The sequence below is a fragment of the Nipponia nippon genome, unplaced genomic scaffold, assembly GCF_047370975.1.
Source record: "Nipponia nippon isolate SJK-2023a ecotype South Korea unplaced genomic scaffold, ASM4737097v1 scaffold_11, whole genome shotgun sequence".
NCBI lineage: Eukaryota > Metazoa > Chordata > Aves > Pelecaniformes > Threskiornithidae > Nipponia > Nipponia nippon.
Window position 1 is genome coordinate 5,487,921 of NW_028262302.1, and position 26,282 is coordinate 5,514,202.

Sequence of the window (26,282 nt, forward strand, 5' to 3'; positions counted from 1 at the left end):
CAGGTTCAACTTCACTCCCAAGTTCTCTACCTCGTCCCACCCCAAGCAGCGCAGGGGGACGGGGAAGGGGGGTTGCAGTCAGTTCATCACACGTTGTCTCTGCTGCTCCTTCTTCCTCAGGGGCAGGGCTTCTCACACTCTTCTGCTCCAGTGTGGGGTCCCTCCCACGGGAGACAGTCCTCCATGAACTTCTCCAATGTGAGTCCTTCCCACAGGCTGCATTTCTTCATGAACTGCTCCAGCCTGGGTCCCTTCCACGGAGTGCAGTCCTTCAGGAACAGACTGTTCCAGCGTGGGTCCCCCGCGGGGTCACAAGCCCTGCCAGCAAACCTGCTCCAGCGTGGGCTCATGTCTCCAAGGGTCCTGCCAGGAGCCTGCTCCAGCACAGGCTTCCCATGGGGCCACAGCCTCCTTCGGGCACCCACCTGCTCCAGCGTGGGGTCCTCCACAGGCTGCAGGTGGATATCTGCTCCACTGTGGACCTCCTGCCTCATCATGGTCTTCTCCATGGGCTGCGGGGGAATCTCTGCTGCGGTGCCTGGAGCACCTCCTCCCCCTCCTTCTTCACTGACCTTGGTGTCTGCAGAGCTGTCCCTCTCACGTATTCTCGCTCCCCTCTCCACTGCTGTTGTTCTGCCGCAGTTTTTTTTTTCGCTTCTTAACTATGTTATTCCCAGAGGCACTACCACGGTCGCTGATGGCCTCAGCCTTGGCCAGCAGTGGTTCCATCTTGGAGCCGGCTGGCATTGGCTCTGTTGGACATGGGGGAAGTTTCTAGCAGCTTCTCACAGAAGCCACCCCTGTAATCCCCTGCTACCAAAACCTGGCCACGCAAACCTAATACAGTATTGTATCCTGTACGCTGTTTGTTGTTGTCCCCTGCTTGCTCCTATTATATGCCACAGGAAGGCATCATTAGAACATTGTGTATGTCGCCACTAGGAGTAAAATGAGAATGTGGTGATGAAACAGATCCTAATATCAAGTGCTCTTCAGCCTGGGGCCCAAGCAAAGTAACTAAGAAAAGCAAGCCTATTCTCAGCTGTTTACAGACATTATATATACAAGAATTTCTATTTGCAAGCAGCATAAAGGCTAAAAATCATTACTATGTATCCATACTAATACCAGGGCTTACTTACCTGTTCGGTGGCACATTTACCCTGCTAGCTGAGAGGCAGTGGAGTTACGCAGTACGTAAGGATCAGCCTCACCGTTTCATTCAGCCAGCATTTCTGCTTTGAGAAAGGAAATATAATGTATTTGTCAAATAGACTGAACATATGTTGGTGGGGTATTGCTATATTCCTTTTCAGTTTTCTCTCTTTTGGATCAGGTGATAATGCAAACAAGGCTATGTGAAAAATCTCCTAGCATTTTGTCGCTTTATTGCGTGGTTTTGGTTGTTCTGAGCATGAAGTCCTCTGTAAGATCGGTAATGGACTTGCCACCTTCCCTCCTGCATCTCCAGTAAATGCAGCTCTGCACATCCCGTCTGTATAATGTTGCTAGACCAATTCTGATAGTATCTGTCTCTTATTGCCTCATTAACTTGTGAGCATTAGAACAAGATAAAAATGCCCTAAAGCCTCTTATCTGATGATTGTTGTAACCTTCTGAGTGCCATTAGTTTAAGTTTGCAATCAAATGCTTCCCCTGAGTATAAGGAGCACTGATTAAACCTGAAGTGTCCCCAGAGGCTTTTACAGCTGTCATGGGGGCGGTGGCTGCCCCTCTCCAAAAGGAAGAGGGGGGCTGGAGGTCCCGGTGGGGCGGCCACTCTGCAGACCTCCACGTGGCTGCCCCAGCTGTTCCGCTTTGCCTAATGAATTGTTTTACAAGGAGAGGCTGGATATTGTCATCACAAGCTGCCTTCCCCAGGGACCCAAGCCAGCCCGATAATGACTAATGTTAGTGATAGTAATTGAAGTGTGATGGCTCTCCAGGGACTTGCACGCGCGTAGAGCTGTCAGGCACTTGTGGCTGGTACAGTCCCATGAATACCTCAGAAATGCTTTTTAATTGCTTGACTTTCATAACTAGTTCCCATATATCTCCTGCGGAAATAGACATTTTATGAGGGGAGGGACAAGAAGCTGGGGACTCTGCTGTGACCCTCGGTTTACACATCTAGTTCACTGCCCTGAGGTGTTTCTAATGAGGATGGCCGTGTGTTCCTGCTCCCCTCGGCTCTCGGTGTGGATCTGCTGGGTGTCTCCGCCCAGGCGTGTCCAACTGATTTCACCTGAACATACCTTTTCTTCTATGTCTAAGCCCTTTTTTCTGTGGTGCTGATGCTTGGTGCATAGAGATTGTACTTGATTATAAAGGAAGACAGTAACTTTATTTCAGAATATCAAACGATCACTGATATTAATAGTGTGGAAGTAATGATAGCTATTTGCATTTTGTCAGGTATTGAAAACTGGACATAAGATAGAATAAAAATCTTGTAAAAAACCTAGCATATCCATATGTCCCAAAAGGACTGGAGTTTATGGCCATGAGCTTTTGGGGGTTTAGGACATAGAACTGAGCAATCTGTATAAAACAAAGTGGTTTTTTTTCTGATAATTTTCCCCTTTAGAAATGCATTGTTGAATATAGCAGCGGGCTTGAGAGAAAAATAGCTGGAATGGGGAACCGTACTTCTGACTTCCTGGGTAGCTTGGGGGGGGAGCATTTTTTGCTGGGTTTCGGGGTGGTTGTTTGGGGTTTTTTTTGTTTGTTTGTTTGTTTTTTAAGTGCCATGTTGGGATTGGCAGATGAAGCCTGTTGGGTTAAATGAATGTTTTCTGCCAGAAATAGCATAGATCACAACATTATATCAATTCAGGAAACAGCTTGTAACAGGACCATGAGACTTGCCCTGCTCAGACCCGTACTCTTTCAGTGCCTTGCCCCTTGACAGCGGACTGTGTCAGTGTGAAGAGCTACTCACCGTTCTGCACAATTACAGAGGAGCGGGCAAAGGGAGGTTTCTTGCCAACCCTCCCCAACAGCAGCTGGTGTATTCCCTGAAACATGAAGGTTCTATGGCTTTACCTATTGAAAATGTACCTATTTCTACATTTTTATGTAGTACTTCTTCAGGATCTTGTTAAATTTAACAATATCATGTCATATGATTTTTAATTAAAGAGCTAATAACTTGAGTGTGTGAAAGCTTACATTTCCCCCCCAGCTATATCCATTAGTCTAATAATGTAAGACTTTATCTCCTTGCAAATTTTACTTTGCCTTTATTTCCTCTTACAGATTTCTTTAGACTGATTTCATTATTGTTCCTCTGGGTTTTTTTATTAATTTCTATACCGTTTGTTTTCATTAAACAAATCTAACTTTAATGGCTATAAAAGGACTTCTCATGTGTGAATTAATTGGATCAAGTGTGATATGGTTGTACTGGACTGAGAGCTCTTGTGGCTTACTTTGCTGCTTATAAGGCTGGTCTTTTCTGAGAGTCTATAGAGTGAAAATAACAGGTCTCCTCTTTCTCAGTGCTGGAGAATGGAGGAAGAATTAAATTCATGTTGCTGCTACTTGAGGAAGCGGTGAGGGGAGAATGGATTTATTCACAAAGCTGAGTGACCAAGAGCGGGAGCTTGGAAAAGAGATAGGAAAGGGGAGACTTTGCCAAATGGCAAACATTTTCTTCGTCCTAGTTGTTGAGGGTGCTTGGAAGTATATATGCACCAGATGCCTACCAGTTGCATAATACTGAGAGATAAAAGGACAGACTGGCTGAAGGTAGGGCTTTTAATACCAGATCAATCATAGGGCTATGCAACAGATGTACAAGGTCAGACGATAAAACAGAAATGTGCGGGTAAGGGAAGGGAATGAACCTAATTTTTTGGTACAATATCTTATTTTTGTTTCATCTCTGTTTTTAGGTGACTCAGTTCAGCCCACTCTGAAGTCAATGTGAAGTATCTTAGTAAATTTAGGAGAAGTTAAAATAGGTCATACTAATTTGTTCCAGTCACTTTATGGATGTAAGTGTTGAAAACTGTGTTTTGTTGCTCTTACTTGTATGTTATTCTGTAAGTGTAGGTTTGTCTGGTTTCAGGCCTAAGGGCAATCTTCTGAGAAGACTAGAATTTAAATAGAGCACTTCAACTCTTCCAGAGCATCCTGAAAGTCCACTCTAGGAAATGGAGCTTGTAAATGAGACCCAGCCTGAGCTGTGGAAAAGAGGTACAGTTTAGAAGGTCACAGGAAAAACTTTGATCATCCGGCTAGGAAGTTTCTTTGAATTAATTTCTTGCCTGAATTCCCTTGTTTAAAAACTGTCTTTTTTAGGAAAAAAAAATCCTGTCTCACTAAAACAAATTAATAGCGATGAGGAATTTACTACATATCTGTTGCTTACTTCTCTATTAAAAATCCAACACTTGATTCTGATGTGAATTTGTCTGGGTGCTGAGACATTTTCAATTGTCTCTGTCTGTACAGGAGGGTTTTGCTGTGGCTTTTTGAGTTCTAGCTGGACATCAAAAAAGGGTGCTTAATGCCATTGCCAGCAGAGTAAACATACTACCTCTTCTCATCATATTCATTGCAAGTTTGTTCTTCACCTCCCCCCTCCAGTGAAGTGCTGGCTCTTAGAAATTTATTTTGGTAATAAAACATTACTTTATACTTGCCCATGAAAGCATGTTTGAAGGCTGTTTGTGGATTCTTTAAAGTGTCCAAGAGATTGTTGTTCCCTGAGCACACCGCAAACTGATATCATAATTAAGCCTGATGAATAAAGTATACGCAGAAAATTAAGCCATAACTTTCAGTGGTTAACTTAGGCTCTTAAAATGTGGAACCAAACCTGTGGTTGGTGTGCTTAAATGCTGTAACTTAAGTGACAGCCATTTACACGCACAGCAGAACACGCACAGCAGAACCATTCAGTTGTCAGTCCCAGAATGTTATGTATTGATGGGTTTTGGTTCTGAGAAAATGAGTGGGTTTATTCTTTCAGAGTTTTATTCTTGCAGAAATTTTTGGTCACAATGAGGAGAGAATAAAGTTGTGTTTACTGCTTTTCACAGTTGTAAGTCTTGACAGTAAAGCTAAAGGATATAGTTCAATTATTTTCCTGTGATTTATCTTACAACTTTTGACTGTAATTGGGGAGATGGGAATAGGAAACTCCATGCTGCATAAGCAGAGATTTTCAGTTCGTAATTTAATTTTGAGGACATATTTTTACTGATTGGTTACTACAGCACAAGCACAAGCGTGGAGGTAGTTGAAAGGTATCTAATAACCGATTAAGCAGATTTTGCTTGTGTGTTGTTTTGAGCACTGTTTTAGTGAAAGCTAGTGAAGCTTATTATAACAAAGTTCAGCAGAATATATTTTCTGTGTAGAAATTATTTTTCCTTGATAGGGCATTTCCATATGGAGAGCTTTCTGTGCTACAAAGCATACACCCACATATTGTTTAAACTGCACAGAGTGCCAGTTATTTTGGTGTCAGTATACACTGTCATGTAAAATCTGGCTTTCCAGATATTTGGTGATGTTTTACAAACATCTGTATTATAAATAATTTAAGCATCTCTTTAAGTCCTTGCATGACGTCTCTGAAACCTATTGTTACATTTTAAAGCTTTCTAGGTTCAGTGGCAATTCAACAAATATTAGGTCCCATTTTCTTCAAATTAAAATGTGACTTCTGTGACTTCTCACTCTAGGTTTAATTCTACTGAACCAGGTATAATCAGGTTTGGTCAGCAGCTGGAGGGGAACTGATGAAGAGCCCAGGTGTTGCAATAAGCGGCACCGGTGCCTTTCTCCCTGGTGGGTTGCTGAACTGTTATCCTGTGGTAGCTCTAGAGGGCTCTCTGCTGTTGGAAATGTTACGTTTCCAATGAGTTATATGACAAAGGTCTTAATAACCTGTTGGTCATTAAGGAACTCATAACAGTTTTTTTGCAAATGCTAACCTCATTGTCATCAGCAAAATACAGCATATGCAATTAGAATCTAATTTTCTCCAGTGTCAATTAGAGATTCTCATTTTTATTCTGAACTGTGTTCTGCTGTGCGTGTAAATGGCTGTCACTTAAGTTACAGCATTTAAGTAGCGTAGGAAATAATTTTTGTGTATGCGGTTTGCAAAGTTCCTTGTGTAAGCCACTAGAAGTATGATGTTATCAGCAATGACTATATGTGCAAGAAAGACAGGAAATAATTATCCCAGCCTTTATTGTAACCATGCAGTTTGTTACTGTAGTAATCTTAGAAGTATATGGGCATTGTTACGGGAGTGTTAGAAAATAAACGTATAAGATGGATGACTAGATGAGACAAGATGAAAATATGAACAGTAATTTTCAGCAGAGTAATAGGCATTTGTCATCAAGTTACATCAAGTGGCATTTAGAAAGGAAGGAATACCTATGTAATACTTTTATTTTTTATTTCCAAACCTTTCCTTTGGGTGTTATACAGGGATGTGAATCCCAGTTCTGCCTTGGTGGATGTGCAGTATCATGCTGGGTTCGACTGGGTATTCTGTATCAGACTTGGTTACATTAAAATGGACTTTGCAATGGTTAGTTTAAAGCGAGTCAAGCATTTCAAGATCATAATGCTGTGCTCTCTGTTGTAATACTGAATTCTATTCTCTTACAGTTTTGTAGGTTTGCTTTTCCATATACATGGTTTTGTGCTGACAGTGCATTGCATAAGGGAAGCCGATGGCTTGGGAAGCTAGCTGGTGACATTTGGGGGGGTCGACATGTGGATAAGAATGCAAGGCAGCTGGGTAGGTAAGCCCTTTCGTTGGGTGTATGCGCTAACATGAGCAGCAGTGTGTAATAATTTCAGTGCTAACGCTGGTGTCTTAAACACAGCCAAGGAAGAAACATTTACTGACATGAATGACAACAGTTTGCATCTCCTGGAGCAATTGTCTTTGGTTTCAGAAAGCCAGTGCTGCGTTGCTTTCACTCGGTTGTGTTTTGAAAGCTGTGAAGACTAGAAATAACTAGAAATAACATCTGTGAAGACTAGAAATAACTGCAACGTGATTACAGCTTATATTCTCCAGCACGTTTGGGCAGCATGGGTTGGATGTCTGTTATGGATGGTGCTGCAGTTTTCTGTATGATAAGGAGCTCATGTATTGAGGGAGTGAAAATAATGTTGAGTTTGATGCTCAGTGAGCTCCCCAGTAAGAACATGTGCGAGTGTCCTGCTTTACCTGCTCCGTGGTGAGTTCTTGTGTACTCTGCGAAGCCCTCACTTAAAATCACCATTGTGAACTTACTGCTGAAGGGGGAAAAGCTGAAGTATGGCTAGATTCAGGAAGGGAACAGGTTGTTTTATTTTCATTGATAGCATTTGCAGTTCCCCGGGCAGTGAGGGCTGGAGAAACGGGCTGTTGAGTGCCACATCGTGATTAGATGTTTGGGCCTGTTGTAAAATCCTGTGATGTCTGCTGCTTGTGCCAGCGTGGAATCCTCCTTATACAGTGGAGGAGAGGTATTGAGAAATCTTTCCTGTAAATTCTGTCTTTTCCCTTCCTCTAGGAGCTACTTTTCATAGTAGGAAAAATACACTGAATTACCCTTCTTTGCATAAAACACAAACTAATAACAATTAAGCTATTGATTACTTTTTCGGGCAGTGAAAAGATGCTTCATCCAGGATTCATTTCCCCATGCCATCCCTGACTTCAGACACCTGCAACACACGAGTTCTGGTCGTAGATGAATTCAAACGCTCATTCCTCCTAACATTTTGGATGTATTTATTGCATGTACTACATCTTTTCATGTCTGACCACTGTAATTTGAGAGGAAATCATATCTTTTTTATTGAAGGGTATGGATTGTACTAGTTTAGTTGAAGTGGGGATTTTATATCGGTTATAATACACTAGTGAAATTTTTGCGTAATGAGATCTTAAGCAAATTAAAACCTTGTATGCAACTGTTGAGCTTGTGCTTGTAAATTCAGAGGGTAAACATGGGTGTAGCCAGTTGTAAACTACACAGGATTTTGGATTGTTATTTGAAATATATTTTCAAGTAATTGTAATTGAAGTGAAATAATTTCTGTGAGATATAATATTGTGGAGTGGCATCTGCATCCTCCATTATTTATGCTTTGACTTGTTAGTTTTGAATACTTTCCTAGTTAGTTAATAATCAGAGTACTGAAGTCACTGAACAAAATGTCTGATAAGTGTCTCAGAATTAATGTTACAGAAATGCTCTCAATATGTTTAAACATGCTTCTGTCTATATTCCATATAGCACTGTACATTGTTAAACCCTGTCAGTTTTGAGATCTAAATAATTCAGGAAAAAAATGAATTAAAAATACCCTTTTGGCTACTGCATCTGCCTGAGGGACATCCTCCTTGTTCAGAGGATTTAAAAATACAATCCCTATGTTTACCTCCCTGTTGAGCTGTTCAGAAAAGTCACTAAACGCAGAGGGGGATACAGTGAAAGTTACTTGGCACAAATTTGTATGGAGAAGAAAAAGGAAATAAACATTTTCTATAGTCTTCCATTCCTAGTTGTTTTATGGTTAAGTAACTATGGTGGGTAAAATTCAGGTGAATATGAGTTTCAGAGATTGCTACACAGCTGAAAGTAATAAAAAGAAAGTGTCTTTCACCAGTGGTGGCCTTGAACCTTCAGAGGTCTGTATATAAGCTTTATGTTATCTGAAGCTGTATCCTAATTGCCTTAAGATGTATTAAGTCCGTGTATAAGTCTTTTCACTTCAAGGTCTGCTTTTTACTGAGTTTTCCTTTTCACTGTTTAAAACAATAGAGAAGTGGCTTTTTTTTCCTGTTGTTAGCCATCTTCACTTTCTGGTAATCCAGCAGCATCACTGAGCTTCTGAGTCTTAGTTTGAAAGTACAGTGGCACTGTTTGTTGCATTTGAAAACCAGTTGAAATTTCAGTTGAAATGATTATAGCAAAAATAAAGGTTATAACAGTCTGCAGTTTTCAAAAAGCTGAACTTCATGTGTAAATGCTTATATTAGTGTTACCTGGCAGTAGTTTTCAGCACTGTTCTGAATGTTTTACTGGAACTTTTTAAAATGCTTCTATTTTTTTTTAATTATTTTGACCCAGTCTCACCACATCACCTGCTCTGTTTAGGGAACTTTGTTCAGCCAATCCACACCCTGAGCCATCAGGATGGTAATTCTGTAGTTACGATGGGTGGCAATGCCTACTCTCTGAAGAGCTGGCTTGTGAACGCTTGTATGAGGTTCTGGCCCTAAATCTTGATCACACTAGGGTCACTGTAGTGCATTTCCCGGGCTGAAGTCGCAAAGTCCCCAGTCTCCGGGTTGCCTGCTGCTTCCCTGTTAGAATTCAGCGTGCCAGACCCACGGCACCCCTGTCTTTCATGAATGGAATTCAAAAAGACACTTACATTTCCATAAATAAATTAGGAATTCAGTGGCTTCTTCCGGCTAATCAGGGCAGGCTGATAAACCTTGCTAGCTGTTTAATAAATGAATTGTGACTGATTACCTATTAATATGGACGCCTCAGGAATTCACCCTGGGGGAAGCAGAGCAGTGAAATAGAGAGGGGCATGGCCCCCTGGGAAATCAGGGCTTCATGTTTGCGGCTTAAATATCTCTGTGAAGTATCAATAAGGAGGTAATTGAATTTTGAACACAAACATGAGCGCCGGATGGATGAAGGAGAGGGGGGCTCTGATCATCTCTTCATGCCCCTTCGTACTCCCCTCCCCTTTCCCTCAGAGACCACTCTAGTGAAGATAGATGCTAAATCCATTAAATAAAGATTAGACTCTGTCGTGGCAGAAAATGGCAGCTTAGCTAGATCCCTGGGCAAATTGGGACCTTTAGCAATACAGAAAATTAAAATATACATTTTTAACAAGTGTGCTGTCGACACAGTAATAATGACTGTGTGGCTTGTGGGGTTTGCTCACCTTTCAGATCTGCTTTTGTTTGGTTATATCACTTGCTCTTGTTTTGAAACCAGCCTGCTTGGTCTCTCTGAAGCAGAGAAGACTCAGGGGAAGGTTTTTTTTCCCCACCTTGCTTTCTGTCTTAGGCACTTTTTCTTGGCTCTTATGCTCGTAATAGTATAGAAGATCAGTACTCTTGTATTTGAATATGGAAATAATTAACTTCAGCTCCAGCATGCTCAGTCGCATGTCCTGAAAAGTGGCTGGAAATAGTCTAGAGGAAGCATAGAGATGATATTGGAGAGTGAAATGTAAATGTGATCAGGCTTTTTTAAAATGGGTTTTATTCTCTAAACACATGGCTTTGTTTTTTATTTACTCCAGATCAATTTTCCTGAGTTCTGCCATTATGGGAAAGATTAGTATAGGGGTGGGCATTGTAAAATGTCAGTGTTCTTTCTTGTCATGCAATGAATTGTAGAAACACGGCTGAAGTGGCCTTTAAATGGGTGACGGTCTTCCTTTATAATACTGTGCTAGACGTAGAATGCGATCAGGCCTTCACAGCTTCACACGCCCTGTCCTCTGTTGCAAAAAGTCAGCAGATCCTACTGGGTTTTGCAGGCAGAACCTCATCTGCCTGTACAAGTAGAGGACCAATTGCCATATTAGAGAGACTGCTCCTCTTTTTCCAAATAAGATGATCATTCTGCAGAACAAAATCCAAAATTGTTTCTGTGTAATGTTTCTTAGCAAGAAATGAGCCTAAACTAATGTGTTCCTGGGGAAGATTGGTGTTCCTCCTTCTAGAATTTTTTCTCTTTAGATAGTTTTGAGAATGCAAAGAGAAAAAAAGGATTTGTGCTTTGCTGAATTATAGTGGACTGAGACAGTAGTAACATGGGGACTTCCGTCTGTTCTTCCATGACATCTCCCTGATAACACGATTTCCCTCTTTTCAGACTCCTCTCAAATTTTAGCAGTCGTGCCTGGAAAACCCTTGGTGCTGCATCCTCAGCTTCAGCTGCTAAGAACTGAACCCAGCATCGTCATCTTTGGTATAGGAAGAACAAAAGTAGCTATTATTAAGTGTAAGAAGTATTAATACACATGGGTCCATTCCAGAGACAGTAAGAGTGTACCGGGAATGCCTTGGCTTCCTTTAACTCAGAGCTGCTGCAGACATGGAGAAGGTTTTCCATCTGTTTCGCCAACTATCATCTGCTTCTACATCCCAGCAGTTTACTCACCTACCTTTTGTTAGAGGGCTTTTGGGTTGGGAATATCTGTATTCTTTCATCCAGCCATGCTTCTAGCAAGGAAAAAATTTTCTAAGCTAGCTCAGCCTCAAGGATTCTCTGTCATGGTGTTGGCACCAAATTGAAAATGAACAGGTACCACCCCTTACCTAAATTGCAGTAATTGATTGTCTATGTGCTGTAGCCTGTCTCAATTTAAGAAGAAGCCAGATCTCAAGCCTCCCTTGGTAAAGGTAGATTACAGCATTGGGTTTACCTTTGGCCAGGCACATTGAGCACAGGCTCCTTCTGTCTTGGGACTTCCTGGCCTTTGTCCCCTTGCAAGGCGACAGTTCCTCTCCTGAACCCCACCCCTCTCTCTCCATTTCTCAGTCTGCTAACTATTTATAACCCATCTAGTTTCATTTAACCTTGTCTGGCCCCTTTCAAAGAAGTCACAGTGCCTTGACAGCCTATGTCCTTGTTTCTCTCATGCTACTGGCATCCTTAGCCTTACTGTATCACCTGTCCTGCCTATTTTGAAGATTTTTCTGCTCTTTTCTCCCTGCATGTAAACTTAGACTGATTTTGTAGCTCAGGAGTCGTCTTTTGTGTATCCTGAATTAAAAAGGAGACTCTTGCTAGTTTGTTCTGTAGCTTCTTCTGAAAGCAGGCATGTGCCAGGAACCTCACAAGCTTATGGCTTTCCACATATTAAGGCACTTAGTGATGCAGCATTTTAATTAAATTAACCAGAATTCGTAAATTGTAGATAGACAGATTTTCCAGATCATCTCAATATGAGCTTTTAGAGTGATCAACACTCTGCTGGTGTTTAATCCATCAGACTGCCATATGGAGCGTTGAAGAGCAGAATATCTGTTTATTAACAATTGTTGTTTTTTCACGTCAGCAAGTATGATTTTCGTATTTGAGGACCTGGGAGTGCAATCTGTTGCTACATCTCTTATACGAATTATATCAGCCTTGTGCCGGATGCCATTTCATGTCTATCACTCTTTTTTACTGAATCCAGGTGATCCAATAGGTTGTCTAAATGGCATGATAGACCAAGAGGGTCATTCCACCAGAGTCTCCACAAGTTCTTTGGTTACACTATTACAGGAGGAGTGTGTCCAGATGTCCCTTATGAGGAATTATATCTGTAGCATCAGTGGTTTCTGCAAACAGTTGAGACACATTTAATGAAGCTTTGCAATTTGAACAACCAGAATATAAGATATAATTCACAAAAGTCAGAAAGTTGTTCCTCATCTTCAAGATCAAGCTGACCTGTTATTCACTCTGTACTAATAAATACCTGTCCTCAAATTCTAGGAAATTTTCTGTGTTGGACTTCCTTAGCAATAAAGTTACCTGTCTCTTCAAAGTAGTGGTCTGTTCCGTTTTATTATGACACACAAGTCTGTTTCTACTCTTAGTTGAGTGAACACTGCCAGTTTTTGTTCTTTCCAATGGGAAAAATACTCTTCAGGCAAGAGTTCAGGCAAGAGGAAAAAACCTGCCTGTCTTGTGACTTTTTCATTGCTGTCTTCAGAAAGAAGTATTATCCGTTCTAGGATGGGAGATGAGATGGGCCCAGTGCAGAGATATGTTTTGCAGCCTAGGCATCAGGCTTTTCTCATCAAATCTAATTTAAGATATTTTCCACTGTCAGAACCCCCTGAATTCTCAGCAGGAGTAACATGCAGTCATTTTTACGCATGCGAACATTTTCATAACTATTGGCTTATTTGCTTTCTTGGATGCATTGACAGAGCGTGGGGAATAAGAAGTGCTTATTAAGACAACTTTAATTTTGATCTCTGTTTAGGTAAGGTATGAAGAAGAAGAAACTGTTGGTATGTGTTGATGATGATAGATGGAAAACAGTGGTTTCTAACCTTTATTAGAGTTGTCCATCTTATCCAGCAAATAGCATTGAAAATGTACCTGCTGCTCTCTGTTCTTGATAAGCAGTGCCTTAACTGGAATCTGAAACCCTTCAGGCTGTACTCTTCCTTTTTCTCTGGTGCATAGCTGCAGACCACTTCCTAATGAGGGTTTTGAGTGCCCCTGCCTAGTGCGTAAAACAAAAGCCAACACATCCATGGATCAACAAGAAAGGAATTTAAGGCTGGTGTGCTGCACCCTGCAACAAAATCCATTTTCAGGATTTCAAAGTATTCCTTTAAACGTTTAGTATTTGGGCAAGCCCTATTAGTAGTCTTCTCTTTCCTGACTTACGTTGTTTGTCTGTCCATCTGCTTCTCTGGCAGTCACTTTGGTATTCGTGTCATGTGGGCAAATAAGCAGTGATCTTTCAGTAAGCTCGGCAGCAAAGGCAATGTTAAGCACTCATCCTTTGGAGTAGTCCCGTGGTACTCACTAGCTCAGACCTGCTGCTGGATTCCCAGAGAGGGCACAAGTTCTTCAAGCCAGTGGCAGCATCTGTCCCAGTCAAGGGCATTTCTTAGGCTGGTGGCAGTAGGAGTTTGTGAGCCCTTTGCTTCTGGGTCCCTGGGAGGAGGAGAGATTGTGGATGTTGATGATAATTCGAGTGGGTATCACTTAGCTTCTAATTAAATCATGAGGACAGTGGGATGTAGATGTAGTGTAATGATTCAAATGGTAACTGGCTATGGCGACGAAGCTGAGAAGTGAAAAATGTTTACTTTGCCTGAACAGAATGTCAGTTCTGTAGTACTTTATCTTTGTTTCCTGTCTTTTCTGTATTCTTTTATCTTTATTCTTTCTTTTCAGTAAATATGCTGTTTAATATCATTTCTGTACAAGCATTACTGTACTCATGCAAGGTAGTGTTTTATTACTCCTGAGCAGCCAAATAATTTGAAAGAAATGATAAAATTTTTGTATATGAAACACAACTGAGTTAGCATGAATGCCCACGTCAGAACTATGTAGCATGGCTTTGTTTGCCTCATATTGTTTATATACTGTTCCATATTGTGACTGTAAGTTAGCAACATACCTATTTCAGATTATTTAGACCAAATTGGGAGCTAATGAACATTGCTACTTTTCTAGAACCTTTTCTCCTTTTTAATTTGGGATTAAAAATGCCTTCTACCAGCCCCTTTATTTCCTTTATATCTGAGGACCTGAGTAGATGTGGAAACCAGAGCTGTTTACTCTTTTCTCCTCCTATTCCAAACAAATTGTCTGTGATCCCTCTTTTGATGACTGTGAACCCTGCTGCTGTTCTGTCCCTCGTTTAGCCATGTGACCAAGTATAGTGCTTGACTCTCCAGTAAGTCCAGGCATCCAAGCTATAATCTACATCTTCTTCCATTTTTCTATATAACACCTATGGAATAAAACCTTTCCTATCTATCCACACAGCTCTTTTCCAAATTCTTATAATATTACACCTTTTCCAGAATGTTTTACTCTGATCTTAACAAATCTTGTTCCACTTGCAAAGATGAGCTCATCCTTTTGACTGTGATCAAGATCTCCACACATTTCTCCACACACTTCAGTATTCTATCAAACCACCTTTCTTTCTCTTCATGGTTTTTTTGGTGCTTTATCTAATATAGTGCATCCAGTAACAGAAAGACAACAGACACTTCCAGTCTGTCAAGAATACAAATTACTATGAGCCATTGCTGTGCTTTCTAAGAAACTGGTTTCCCTGCACACTTTGGAGGCATAATCTGTAAACATCCAGGGAGCTAGCTCATCCTCTTTCCACCTGCTGTACAGTATGTATAGAAATCTTGATAACTGTGAAGATGATGTGTTGTAAGTGTGATACTTTTCAGTGTTGTCTCATTTAACTGTGTACCTCTATTGTCTGTCTGTATTTATTTAGTGTCTCTCCTAAGCATCCTAGGGCAGAAATAACTTGTCCTGTGTTTGTACACCATGTAGCAGAGCGGGTACTTGATCAACAAGAAGAACTTCCAGGCATCAAAATAATTATTCAAGATGTACATCAGCGTTGCTAGCTAGCGGTATTCATTTAAAGGTATTAGTCAAGCTAGCATCCTGGCTGTTTTCTTCTCTTTTTGTTGACACTGTTGAACATGTTGGCTTCCTCTACTTTGGCATTACATGTCCTAACAGCAGATATGTTTGGAATAAACTTTGTGGAGTATTCCTTGAAGAGCTTTGATGACATAAAACTAGTCTTTTGCAGGAGCGTTCAAGGCTTTTTTGACCGACTGCTTAAGAAAGCAGTTCTAGGAAATGCCACAAAAAGATATGCCTGATGTTTGGGACCAGTGTCGGCAGCTGTTACCTTTTGACACCTACCTGGACTCTCCAAATGGGAAATAGAATCGCCCTCAGCTGTACATGCAGACAGATCTTAAATAAGCTGAACTGCTGTTTTGGAGGCATTTGTATCTTTCTGCAGATTTATATGAAGTTCTCAACTTAGACACCTCAGTCTAGAACCTTAATTTAGTTGGCATGGATCTAAGCCTTGGATCTAAAACACTATTCATGAGATTAAAATGGGATTTCCTTGTTTCATAATAATTTTATTCCCTCAATCTTGGAACTTGACAGAGAAAGATATATGCCAATTCATGGGTGGGAGAACCTGAGGGATGGATGGAGAAGTCATACAGCAGGAGTGACTGCATCAGAAATAGAAACCAGGTTTCCATGTGCAGGCTAAAGTGCTGTCTGCTGGGGCAGGCTATCGTTCTAGCCCAATAATTGTATCTCTCAAAGAAAACTTTACCTATAAGTAACACAGCTCTTGTTGTATTTGAGATAATGCTTTCTGACACCAAAATAGTGTTGTTCGGAACTATTATTAGAAACAGAAGAGGACATACTTGAAGTTCAAATGTGGCAACAATTAGTCACAGCCTTGCTTTTTCTTCTATTATAAAATAGAAGGGAGAGAATGAAGTACAATTTGTTCTCTGGATCTTCACTTTCTGTATAAATTGCAAGCTGCTTGAAAGGCCATAATATCTTTAAATGTTTCATGTCATGTACATAAATAGCAAAATCTTTTTTTAATAAGTTGTAGAGTAATTGTAATTTGCTGTTACTTCTGGTTAGGTTAAGTCTGAGAAAGTTAACAAATTAAGTATGATCTTTGCATGCATTTGTAATCACAAAGTTCTAGTTAAACTACACTGATGTACTGTTTTTTCCTTAAAAAAGGTTTGTCACTTTGGTAAGTTTGTAAAGAGTAGGTTTCAAAACAATTGGCATAAGTTGAGTTGGATAGAAGGTGGTGACACAAGGATCTGTACTTGGGCCAACTTCACTTGATAGCTCTTTATACTTGGACTGATAAGAATAGTTATGCTAAGTTGTTCTGATATTCTGTATGTTGTTTTTTTTATAGGATTTTGATGTTCCTCAACTAAAAACTTGCTGTTTGACAGAATTTTCATGACAAATCTATCTGAACTTGCCAGAGAATTTACTTAGACAAAGTAATTGGAGTTTGTGTGCGGTTGGTGAATGTGGCAGCATTTAACCGTCTTTTGCATGTACCCCTCAAGCCTCCTGAGCTCCTGGGATCGTCCAGAAGGCCAGGTGGAAGCACAGTCCCCAGCATGGTGAAGCAGAGCGGATTGCTCTACCCATGTATGTCTTCGGGCTTGAGTGAATCTCCAAGTCACAGCAAATTATTGTGCTGTTTCCCACCTCTTCTGCTTGACTTCAATAATTGTTTGTGCTTTACAACCCATATTTCTGCATAAGGTTTCATAATCTTTTCCCAGAAAGGAAGTAAGTCTCATTCTCTCTTTTGTAACTTCAGATACTCTGTCACTTCAGGCAGTCTTTTGGTAGGAATAATTTCGAGATAGTGTGAAATACACCATTCACTTCTAGAGAGCTGCTTATAAATCAAGAGATTTCTTCATGAGAATGTGAGAAAGTGGGTCTCTCTGATTTTGAAAGGTAACGCGGTTGTTATTTAACATCTCTACAATTGAGAAGATAAATTGAAAATTCCTATTGACTCCCAACCCTGAAAAGAATAAAAGGGGGGGAATTCAGAAAAAAGTAATGGAAGCCAGTCAGATTAAAAGTAGGAAAAGGAATGCTTTTTACACAATGAATAATTTGATGTGGAACTTTCTGCCACACTGGGATTTTTTTTTTTTTTAGGTCAAGTACTTAACAGCTATTGAAAAGGAATCAGGCAATTAAATGGATGATGAGAACATTTCTAGTTATAGCAGAATAAAATATAAAATGAAGTAGGAAATATCAGCTGCTTCAGGATATAAAACAAGCATTTAGGAAGAAGAGGAATCTTTCAGAGACGATTATTCCATATGTCTTCATAATGGGGTTCCTTGCTTTTTTTTTTTTTTAATGCAATGTTTCTGATATTGGGTGCAGTCACACAGGATACCTGACTGGGTAGATCACTGATCTGCCCTGCTCTATCAATGCCTGTGTTCATTTATGGTTTTTATGACCACAGACCTGACAGATTCTTGTTTAATAGGAAATAACATTTCTACAATATACTGTATTACTCTTCTTTTAGCGACTAGTCTTAGATCCTATCTATTGATAGGATTTGATATACAAGATTTTAGTCAGTGATATAGAATGTAAATTCAGAGCATGCTCTGAGTTGCATCTCTAGAGAGAACATTATTATTAAACCTTTTTGAGGGTGTCCCCGGTGGCAGCTCCATAGAGCAGGTGGCCTGCATGGCACAAGCACACAGGGAGTCAGGAGCCTGTGTCTTATCAGAACATATAATCTAAAAATCACTCAGCCTGTTTCTCTCTCCTGGGGAGATGACGACGATGACACAGGACTCTTATGCTAAAAACTAATTGTTAACCTGCAGAAGACGTCATTCAACAGAAATCCCAGCAGAAAAGGGCTGGGTGATGGATGCTTCTGGGTAGCAGGCCAAGCTGTCATTCGGTTTTCAACAGAGAGTTCTCTGGGTTGCCTCAAGATTTTCATGCCTCGTACCTGGCTTACTTGAAAATAGAGAGCATATTAATTAAAAGAAAAAAAAAGCTTACAATTTCTGTTTACTAATGTATGCATATAAAACTTGGAGGAGAAAATAGTTCCTCCTCTGTCTCGGAGCACGAAGTGCAGTGACGTTTGATTATAGCGCTCGGGTTTCCTGGAACAATAAGCAAAGCAGTGGCTGGGTGGAGGGTTAGAGGCTAGGAAACAGTGTTGAACAGGAATGTAGCAGGTAGGTAATATTTGGGAAAGGAATGTAGGATTGCATATACATCTGTTGATAGAACCATGGCCAGTAGATTGAGGGAGGCGATTGTCCACCTCTACTCAGCAGTCATTAGACTGCATCTGCAATGCCACATCCAGTGGTGTCCTCCATGCCCCAGCATGAGGAAGACATTGGTAAATTGGAGTGAGTTCAGTGGAGGGCCACCAAGATGATCAGGGGGCTGGAGCACCTGCCCTGCGAACAGAGGCTTGAGGGAATGGGGCTTGTTCAGCACGGAGAAGAGGGGAGTTTACAGGGACCTGGGAGCTGCCTGCTAGTACCTGTGAGAAGGGTATTGAGAAGATGGAGTCAGGCTCTGCACAGTGCTGCATGGTGGGAGGACAAAAGACAACAGTCATAATTGAAGCAAGAAGGTTTCTGAATGGATTCAAGAGAAAACGTTTTCAGCATGGAGCAGTCAAGTATTGGAAGGATTGCCGAGAGAGGTTGTGCAGTGTCCATCTATGGATGTTTTTAAGACTTGACTGGCTAAAGCCCTGAGCAGCCTGTCTGTCCTGAACAGAAGGTTGACTGGATACCTGCCAAAGTCCTTTCAAACCTGAATGATTCTCTGATTCTGTACAATTTTCCTCATATGATATTGTACTGTATACTTTATCATTGATCTGCTCTGTTCTCGTAGATTAAATTTTCTTCACTCATCACTTCTTCCTTATATCCTCTTTTTACTTATACCTCTTCTACTCCACTGTGCCTTTCTACCTCCAAATATGTCTGATAGTCCCATTGTCACTGGATCATGGAGTCTTCTGGGTTCTCCTGGCTTCCAAAGTTTCTTCAATGCCCCTCAACCCTCAGAGCAATCTCACCAGTCACTAAATCTATGGAGACTCCTCGTGGCCATCACCACCTTCTGCTCTACTTTCTGAGCTGTCTTGTAAATGGTTTGCCTTCTACTTTACTGCAGTGCCTCTGCTCTTGGTTTACAGTAATGGATGAAGAACACTAGTCTGCTCATTAAAAGATACCTATGGCACTGTATTCAGCTTTTATAAGAGAAGAAAGTACTGGTAGACATCACCTCAGACCAGTGGTATGCATGCACTGGGAATAAACATCAGGAGATTTTTGGAAGCAGAAGAGTACCAAAGCTTACTGGGCTGCTCTCAGTAGACCTTCTGGAGCAAAAAATAACGTTGTTTGGTTTGGTTTGGCTTGGGTTTTTTTGGGAATGACAGTTGGCTAGTATGCTTTATTTCTGGGTTTCAAGAAACTGGAGTTTCTTCTGGCCGCTACTCTCAGGAGATATCTGCAGACTCTGATACCTCTGTATTTCTTCTATTTGAATCATGTCTTTAAGCTTTTCTTCAAAACCCATGGGTCCTAGAAGTGTGAGGATGTTTATGAAAAATGTTCTCACATTTCTTCATGGGTCTGGGAGGGTTTATTTTTGGGTGCATCTTTTACATCTGCTTTTATAACTGGGCCTTGCCTAGGTGCCTTTGAGCTCATTAACAGCTAAATTGTAATAATTGTAGCAGAGCCTGCAGTGTTTATATTTTAATATCTATTCCAAACAGCCCTGAGTGGTATTACAATTTTGTTATCAAGTAGGTCAGATTGAAACTAGTGATAGTTTCTCTGAGTAACAACAGTTTTCCCATGATTTTTGACTCTTCCAAATAGATGTTTTTTCTATATTCATTTGAACTTGACTCTAGTAGCATTTGGATGCTGTAAAAACTGTGACATTTCCAAATCCGTGCATTTCCTCCAATGTCTTGTGACTAACTTGGAGTTGGTAAAGATGGTTTTGAATTCCCTGAACCCTCTTCTGGACTTTCAAATATTCCTCAGCTCAGGGTATTGTTGCCAGGAGAAGAAAGAGGATTGTGGCGGGCAGGGCGCATGGAACTAGTCAGTAGTATAACTGAAAAAGCTGGACTAAAGCAAACAGTGAATATAATGGGAAAGATGAGGATAGGGATAAGGGTAGTCATTAAATAAAGTGCCTTTGATTCATGTGGAAGAAAGAATAAAATGGTGGAGGCAATTGTGAAAGTTTTCTTCTGCAGCCCACAAACTGCATATTGCTGCTCTTCCATAATTGTGGTTCAACTGAGGTTGAGACTTTGGGCTTGGAACACTGAGATTTCGATCATTTACTTGTATTTGCTTATACAGACTTTTTACTTGGATCTTTTGAAATTATGGAAGTCCTCTATGTAATTTCATGTGTTGTATCGTTGTACTAATGCCAAAAGGAATCTTGGTTTACTTCGTGGGTAAATCAAATAATAATGTTCAGTCATAAAAAGCATGAATCTTCTTTTCATAGAGACTTTCAATATTGATAATTCATTGTCATGTCAAGGGCTGCAGTCATCTACATGGAAAAATGTTTCAATAAGGAATCTTGGGATTAGAAAACATTTTAAAAATTTAGTCTGCTTTTTAAAGTAAAGACATACCTCTGGACAAATAAATACAGACTACCATAGTATAAGCTTCTTTCATCCAGGTGTCTCTTCCCATGAAGCTTGTTGAGAGAACTTAAATTTAAAAATTCAGTTCTGCTTCACAGCTCAAGCCATTAGCTAACCTACTGACAGGGGCTTGTTTCTGCCCTTTGGAGGTCAAGGAAGCCGTACCGTTCTTGAACCAGAGCTGCAAGCCTCCCCGTAAACATGCCTTGATGTCTTCTGATTGGATTTGTGTGCCCTGGCTTGCATAACCATACAGCTTGTATCCCAACATTATTAGCCAAAAGGAGTATAGGGACTTACATAATCATTACACGATTATTTTTCAGTAAATATGTAATTCTCCCTACTCCTAATAACTCTTAATCCCTTTGTTCCTATTGGCTCCTGGGCTCAGATTTTGCCGTGGCCCGCGTGCCCTGGCCACTGGTAAGACTTGAAAAAATGGTTACTTTCAAGGTTCATTTGCTTTGCTCCCAGCCAGTAAATACCTGCTCCCCAGCGTAGGCAGGGGCACCGCATCATGGTGGATTGTTTTGTGGGAGCTTGGGCAGCGCTTCTGCCCGTGTGCCTTCTGAGAAGGCTCTGTTCACCTCCAGAAACCTCTCATACCTGGCTGTGTGCGTATGTTCAGTGCAGACCTCTCTGCGTAGCTTCTTCGTGTGTTTTATGCTCAAGACTTCTTGAGCAAACAGTTTTGATCTCATTTCTCCGTGTTGCTCAATAAAGAAGATTCCTCTTTGAGATACTGTGATGAGAAAACCTAAATCATCAAAACCTCTTGGTCCTCTGCAGGGGTTGGGAGGCCAGGAAGAGATTATTTGCCCTTTGGTACAAGCAGGTAGGAAAAAAAAACCCTTTAGAGTGCCTCTTGTTAAAACGTGCCATGTTTCTATCCCACTATTTGCCTCCAACATCTGTGGGACTTGGTGGTCAAAGCTCTCCCAAGCTGTAGCTGTTCCAGTGATAACTTACGCTGGTGAAGTCCCTTTCAGGTATACTTGAAAATATCCTCAACTTTGATATAAAATTGTCTTTCATACTGTTTTTACTATTAGAAGCATAACTTGAATTTCTTTCTTTCTTTAAGCCTTATAAAATACTTGAACATCATTTTTCTGTGTTTCATTAGCTTCACGAGTCAGTGCCTGGTCTTAGGTCTTGACATTTTTGGCGTGTGAGATTTTTTTGTGTATTTGACCTTGGCTTTATTCCAGAATAAATATTTTATGCTGCTAGTTGTGTGTGTTTTTTTGTCTTCGGTCTGAGACTAGGGGGCAGACATAAGCAGCACTGAGAGAAGTGAACTGTATAAACCACAATTAGAATTGCAGTGCACAGGTGTCTGAAGATCTTATACAATTGCCAAGCTATTTGTTTCTCAAATGAGAGGGGCTTTGGGAGTGTATTTGGGAGAATAAAGGGAGCAGAAGGCCTTCTTTTGGATGTTAGGGTTGTGGTTTTGGTTGTTTGTTTTGGTGTTTTTTTTTTTAATCCTAGTTTAAATTCTTCCAGACTTGATACATTTGATATCTTTACAGAACCAGTGTAATGAATGGTTGAAAGTGATCTACTGTGGCTGGTGATGGAATTTATAACTGCCTTCAGATAGGAATCAGCATTTAAGAATAAAAATTTCTTGCATGCTAGCTTTTCTTTGAGCATCAAGTCAGATCTTGTGGTTTAAAAATCTGAATGCCAGTGTTCAAAGTAAGATGACTTGTAATGATATTAAAGGAGAATGGCTTTAGCATCAGGGTTATGGGTGAGTTCTGTTGCAGATACTTGAGGATCTTTTTGGGAAGGTAGGCATCTTAAATCTCTATGCTAGTCATATACAAAGTATTATTGCAATGAAAAAATAGTGAAGCGAATAAACAGCAGCTCACAGTACAAGACACTCGATGCATCTAGAGTCCCAGTGTTCACTGTATTTTGCAATTTAATGCGCAATAATTTTTTAGTTCTGTATTTCTCTATGCTCCACCGTGTCAGATCTGTATTCTTGGGATGTGAGGTTCCATTAAAAAATAAATAATAATCGCAGCCCCCGCTCCCCCCACGTACACTCATTTTCTATAATATGGTAATGATATCACCGTAGCAGTAATTACGGGTCATCTTCATTTCTTTCATCTCGGCTGGTTCTGATGGCTTCATTCCTTTGACGGAGAAGATTTGGCTCTGGGTGCTGTGATTATTTTGTTAAGCATTATTCGAATAGACAGGAGTGAGAGAAATTAATCAATCCAAATGCAATTAGCATCATGTTTAACCCAGTGATGGACGTCTCAAGGTGAAACAGCCAGGGGAGTTTCAGACATTATTATTCAATCCAGTGGCTCTTATCTAAATTATAATCAAGAGAGGTTTTTATTGGCTTCGCAGAGAGAAGATGTAACTCTTTCCCTGCTTTGAGGGTCAAAGGGATCAGGTCTTTGGCCGCACAGGGTGTTGGCCATAGGCAGGTTCTAGAAGTAGGAGGTACTGTAAGAGTTTCTTTTCATATGGGGGTCACTCAGGGCAAAATATCTGTACATCCTAATATCCGTGACCTGGAACATAAGTTTAGTAGCTCCCTGGGCATTGGCAGGGATGTCATTGACCCTTGCTTCAAGTGTTTTCATTGACTGGCTTTGCCCGTCTGTATTTGAATGAATACTGTTTGTAGTTTTTGCATTCAAAGCTCTGCGAACATCATTGTTTGCAGCTGAGTGCAAACAGAATGGTGCTGCCTTGCAAGGTAGGGAAATCTGATTAGGAGAACAAGGTAAGTTATTCTGCAGAGAAGGAACCTAATTTTTTTTTAGAGCTGATATAATTTTAGTATTTATTTATAGCAACATTGACATTTTTGAGAATATCTTAATCTGCGGCAGATGTGTTATCACCATTCTGGATAATCCTGAATGATCTCTGAGATCTCTTATCAGGTATATGATAAAACACCACTACCATGGGTGGAGAAAAACAAGGTGGAAGGAGGTCACATGAGGAATTCATGATTCAGGAAAGCATTAGGTATTTGATTCCAATTCTTAAGGCTCTAGCTAACACTCACTAAACCGTTTCAGTCATTTAAAACGTTATCTGTCTCAGCTTCTCTGTCAGAGATGATAACTTTTCATAGCACACTGGGGGGAGTGGTCCCTGTGCCTCACCTGCTCTGGTTCACAGCCTGGTTTTGTGCAAGCCCCCGCCTTTGGCATTTCAAAACAAGTCATGCCAGACTCTGAACTACAGCTGAAGTAAGGGCAGATTCTGCTGTCTCATTCACCAAGGGAAGGACGGTGATGTTTCCTACCAAGGGTGGTGTTAATATTTTAAAATGCTGCAGCAGGACTTGACAGAGCTCATCTTTCAGAGCCTGAATTCTAGCACGGTTGCTGACTCCTTTAGTATACATCTGTACATCACTCCTTACTGAGGCTGTGACCCCATCTGTAAGATGGGAATTAAATCACTGTAGGTCTCAAGAATATTGTGAAGCTTGATAAACTTTGCAAGTGCTTCGATATTGATTATTGAAAGATGCCATGGTAATGAAAGCTTATTCCACCTGGAGGTTTATGTTGATTCTGTCGTCTTACCTGAAAAATGTGTTTCAGGAGTGCGAGGTGATTACGCTGGTTTTCAGCGTACATGTAACAGTTCCTGAAGCACAGGTCTGAGTATCTGCATGTGCCAGTTCTACCTTCAGTAAAGGCGACTGACATTGCTTTTGCTAAGTACTGCTCTCCTGAGATGGCAGTTCCAGCTCTTTATGAAATTAGGCTTGGTGTAGCATTCACTGATAATTATTTGTCAAAGGCCCACAGTCATCAAGAAGCAGTTCATTTGACAATTACGTTAAGGAAGTATGCAGTTAGCAGAGTAATTGGAGCTCTTTTGATGAAGGAAGAGGAGCGAGCTGGTGCCAGCAGGCATCCAGGTGGTGGTAGGATTTTGGGGATCTGGCCTCGAAGACAGAAAGTGGTCCATACAGATGTCTCTCTCTGATAGAAGTTCAGATTATGTTAGCTGGGTTATAATATTCTGTTGGTCTTGTCTGAAATAAGCCTCTTTTTTTTTTTTTTGAGGGCTGTTTAGTAATAATGTCAATCTTAAATATTTTTGCTGTGTTTAGATCGCCTTTTTGCCTTCACTCCCTCCCACCCCTGTGACTGATATTTTTATTTCCCTTCAAATGCAATACTAGTTGACCTCAGCCAAAAGATGTGGCTTTGCCATTGGCTTTCACAAGTCCAATCAAGCTAGACTCCCGCGGTTACTCCCAGGCAGATTCCTCTAGGCCTTTTTTATGTCCTACCAACTAGGAAAAAGAATGGTTGTGTTTTCTTATCCTAACATTGTATCCCTGGACAAAAGAAATAATTTCTGATGCAACAGACCCTTGTGATAGAAGGGTTAAAAACCAGAGGATTGTTCTGCTGTCCCTCTGCAATTCGTGTTCTTTGCCCTGAACTGGTAATTTCCACTGATAGTTCTTCAGAAATAAACCCTTTTAGTTTTGTTTTCTGTATAGTCCTAAGACACAGCAGTAATTTGAAAGTGCGTGATTAGTACTTTAAAGGAATCCTTCCATGTTGAAAAACAAGTTCTTTAGTTACCCTAACTACAACTGAATGGGAGGAATAACTGATAAGCTAACAAAGTATGACAGTGCTTAAATTAACCTTTTTGTCGTCAAGAATGTAGCATTCAAAGTGTGATACTACAAGACATTTCAGGGCTGAAAACATGTTCTGTTCACAGGGCATTAATTGTATTTCCAGTTCTTTTTAGTAGCAAGACCTTTAGATTTCAACACGGCTACATTTTCAGGTCAGAGGAGCAACACAGCCAAATTTGTCCCGTAAGTTGTACATCTGGGGGAGAGGCAGAGAAGTGTTTCTTTAGCAGGTGACTTCATTTTAAAATATCTGTGATTTGAAGATGCTCACAGGCTTTGTTTTGAGATTTTTAGATAAGCCTAGAAGTAGTAAGCAGCGGAAGGTATAATGATCATGATAAATACAGTTCGTCACATATATCTTTTACATAGACTTTATCACCAACTGTGTTGCGCTTTTGCATTTAAGTGTATATTATGTTAAAAAAGTATGTACATATGTGTGTTGCTTAGGGATTCTCCTGGATGAAAGTTGCTTATATAAGTGTAAATCTCTGTTTTCATTGCTGATTTTATAGCAGTAAATCCTTCCATTATTTCCTGGCTGTCCAGACCTTGTGACACAGTATGTCCTGTGCTGTCATATGTGTGAGAAGGCTTTTTACGGGGAGCAATCAGGCTGGACCCCAATCTCCAGTGCAGTGGTTTTTTCTAATTAAATTGTCACTGGAAGGAATATCCAGAACAGCAGTTTTCATTTTCAATCAAGGAAAAAACATTATGAGTCTTTGTCATTTGATTAAAAGTTACTTAACCTTTAAATTGCTACAGATGTAAAGATAGCTCTGAGTTT

At 40.5% G+C, this 26,282-nt stretch overlaps 1 protein-coding gene across 17 annotated transcripts in view; it reads left to right on the plus strand.

Annotated features, from left to right (window-relative positions):
- Positions 1–26,282, plus strand: part of LIN52 (lin-52 DREAM MuvB core complex component) — a 68,977-nt gene that overhangs the window by 15,912 nt on the left and 26,783 nt on the right. Inside the window, exons 6-7 of one of the 17 annotated variants that reach the window (XM_087747278.1) lie at positions 10,884–10,979; positions 16,498–16,651. The exons of 7 other annotated variants lie outside the window; for them this stretch is intronic. In XM_087747278.1, coding sequence (XP_087603404.1) covers positions 10,884–10,979; positions 16,498–16,505 — 104 coding nt within the window. In that variant the 3' untranslated portion in view covers positions 16,506–16,651. 9 more of the 17 variants (XR_015702241.1, XM_087747273.1, XM_087747274.1 and 6 more) reach the window with 9 other exon arrangements.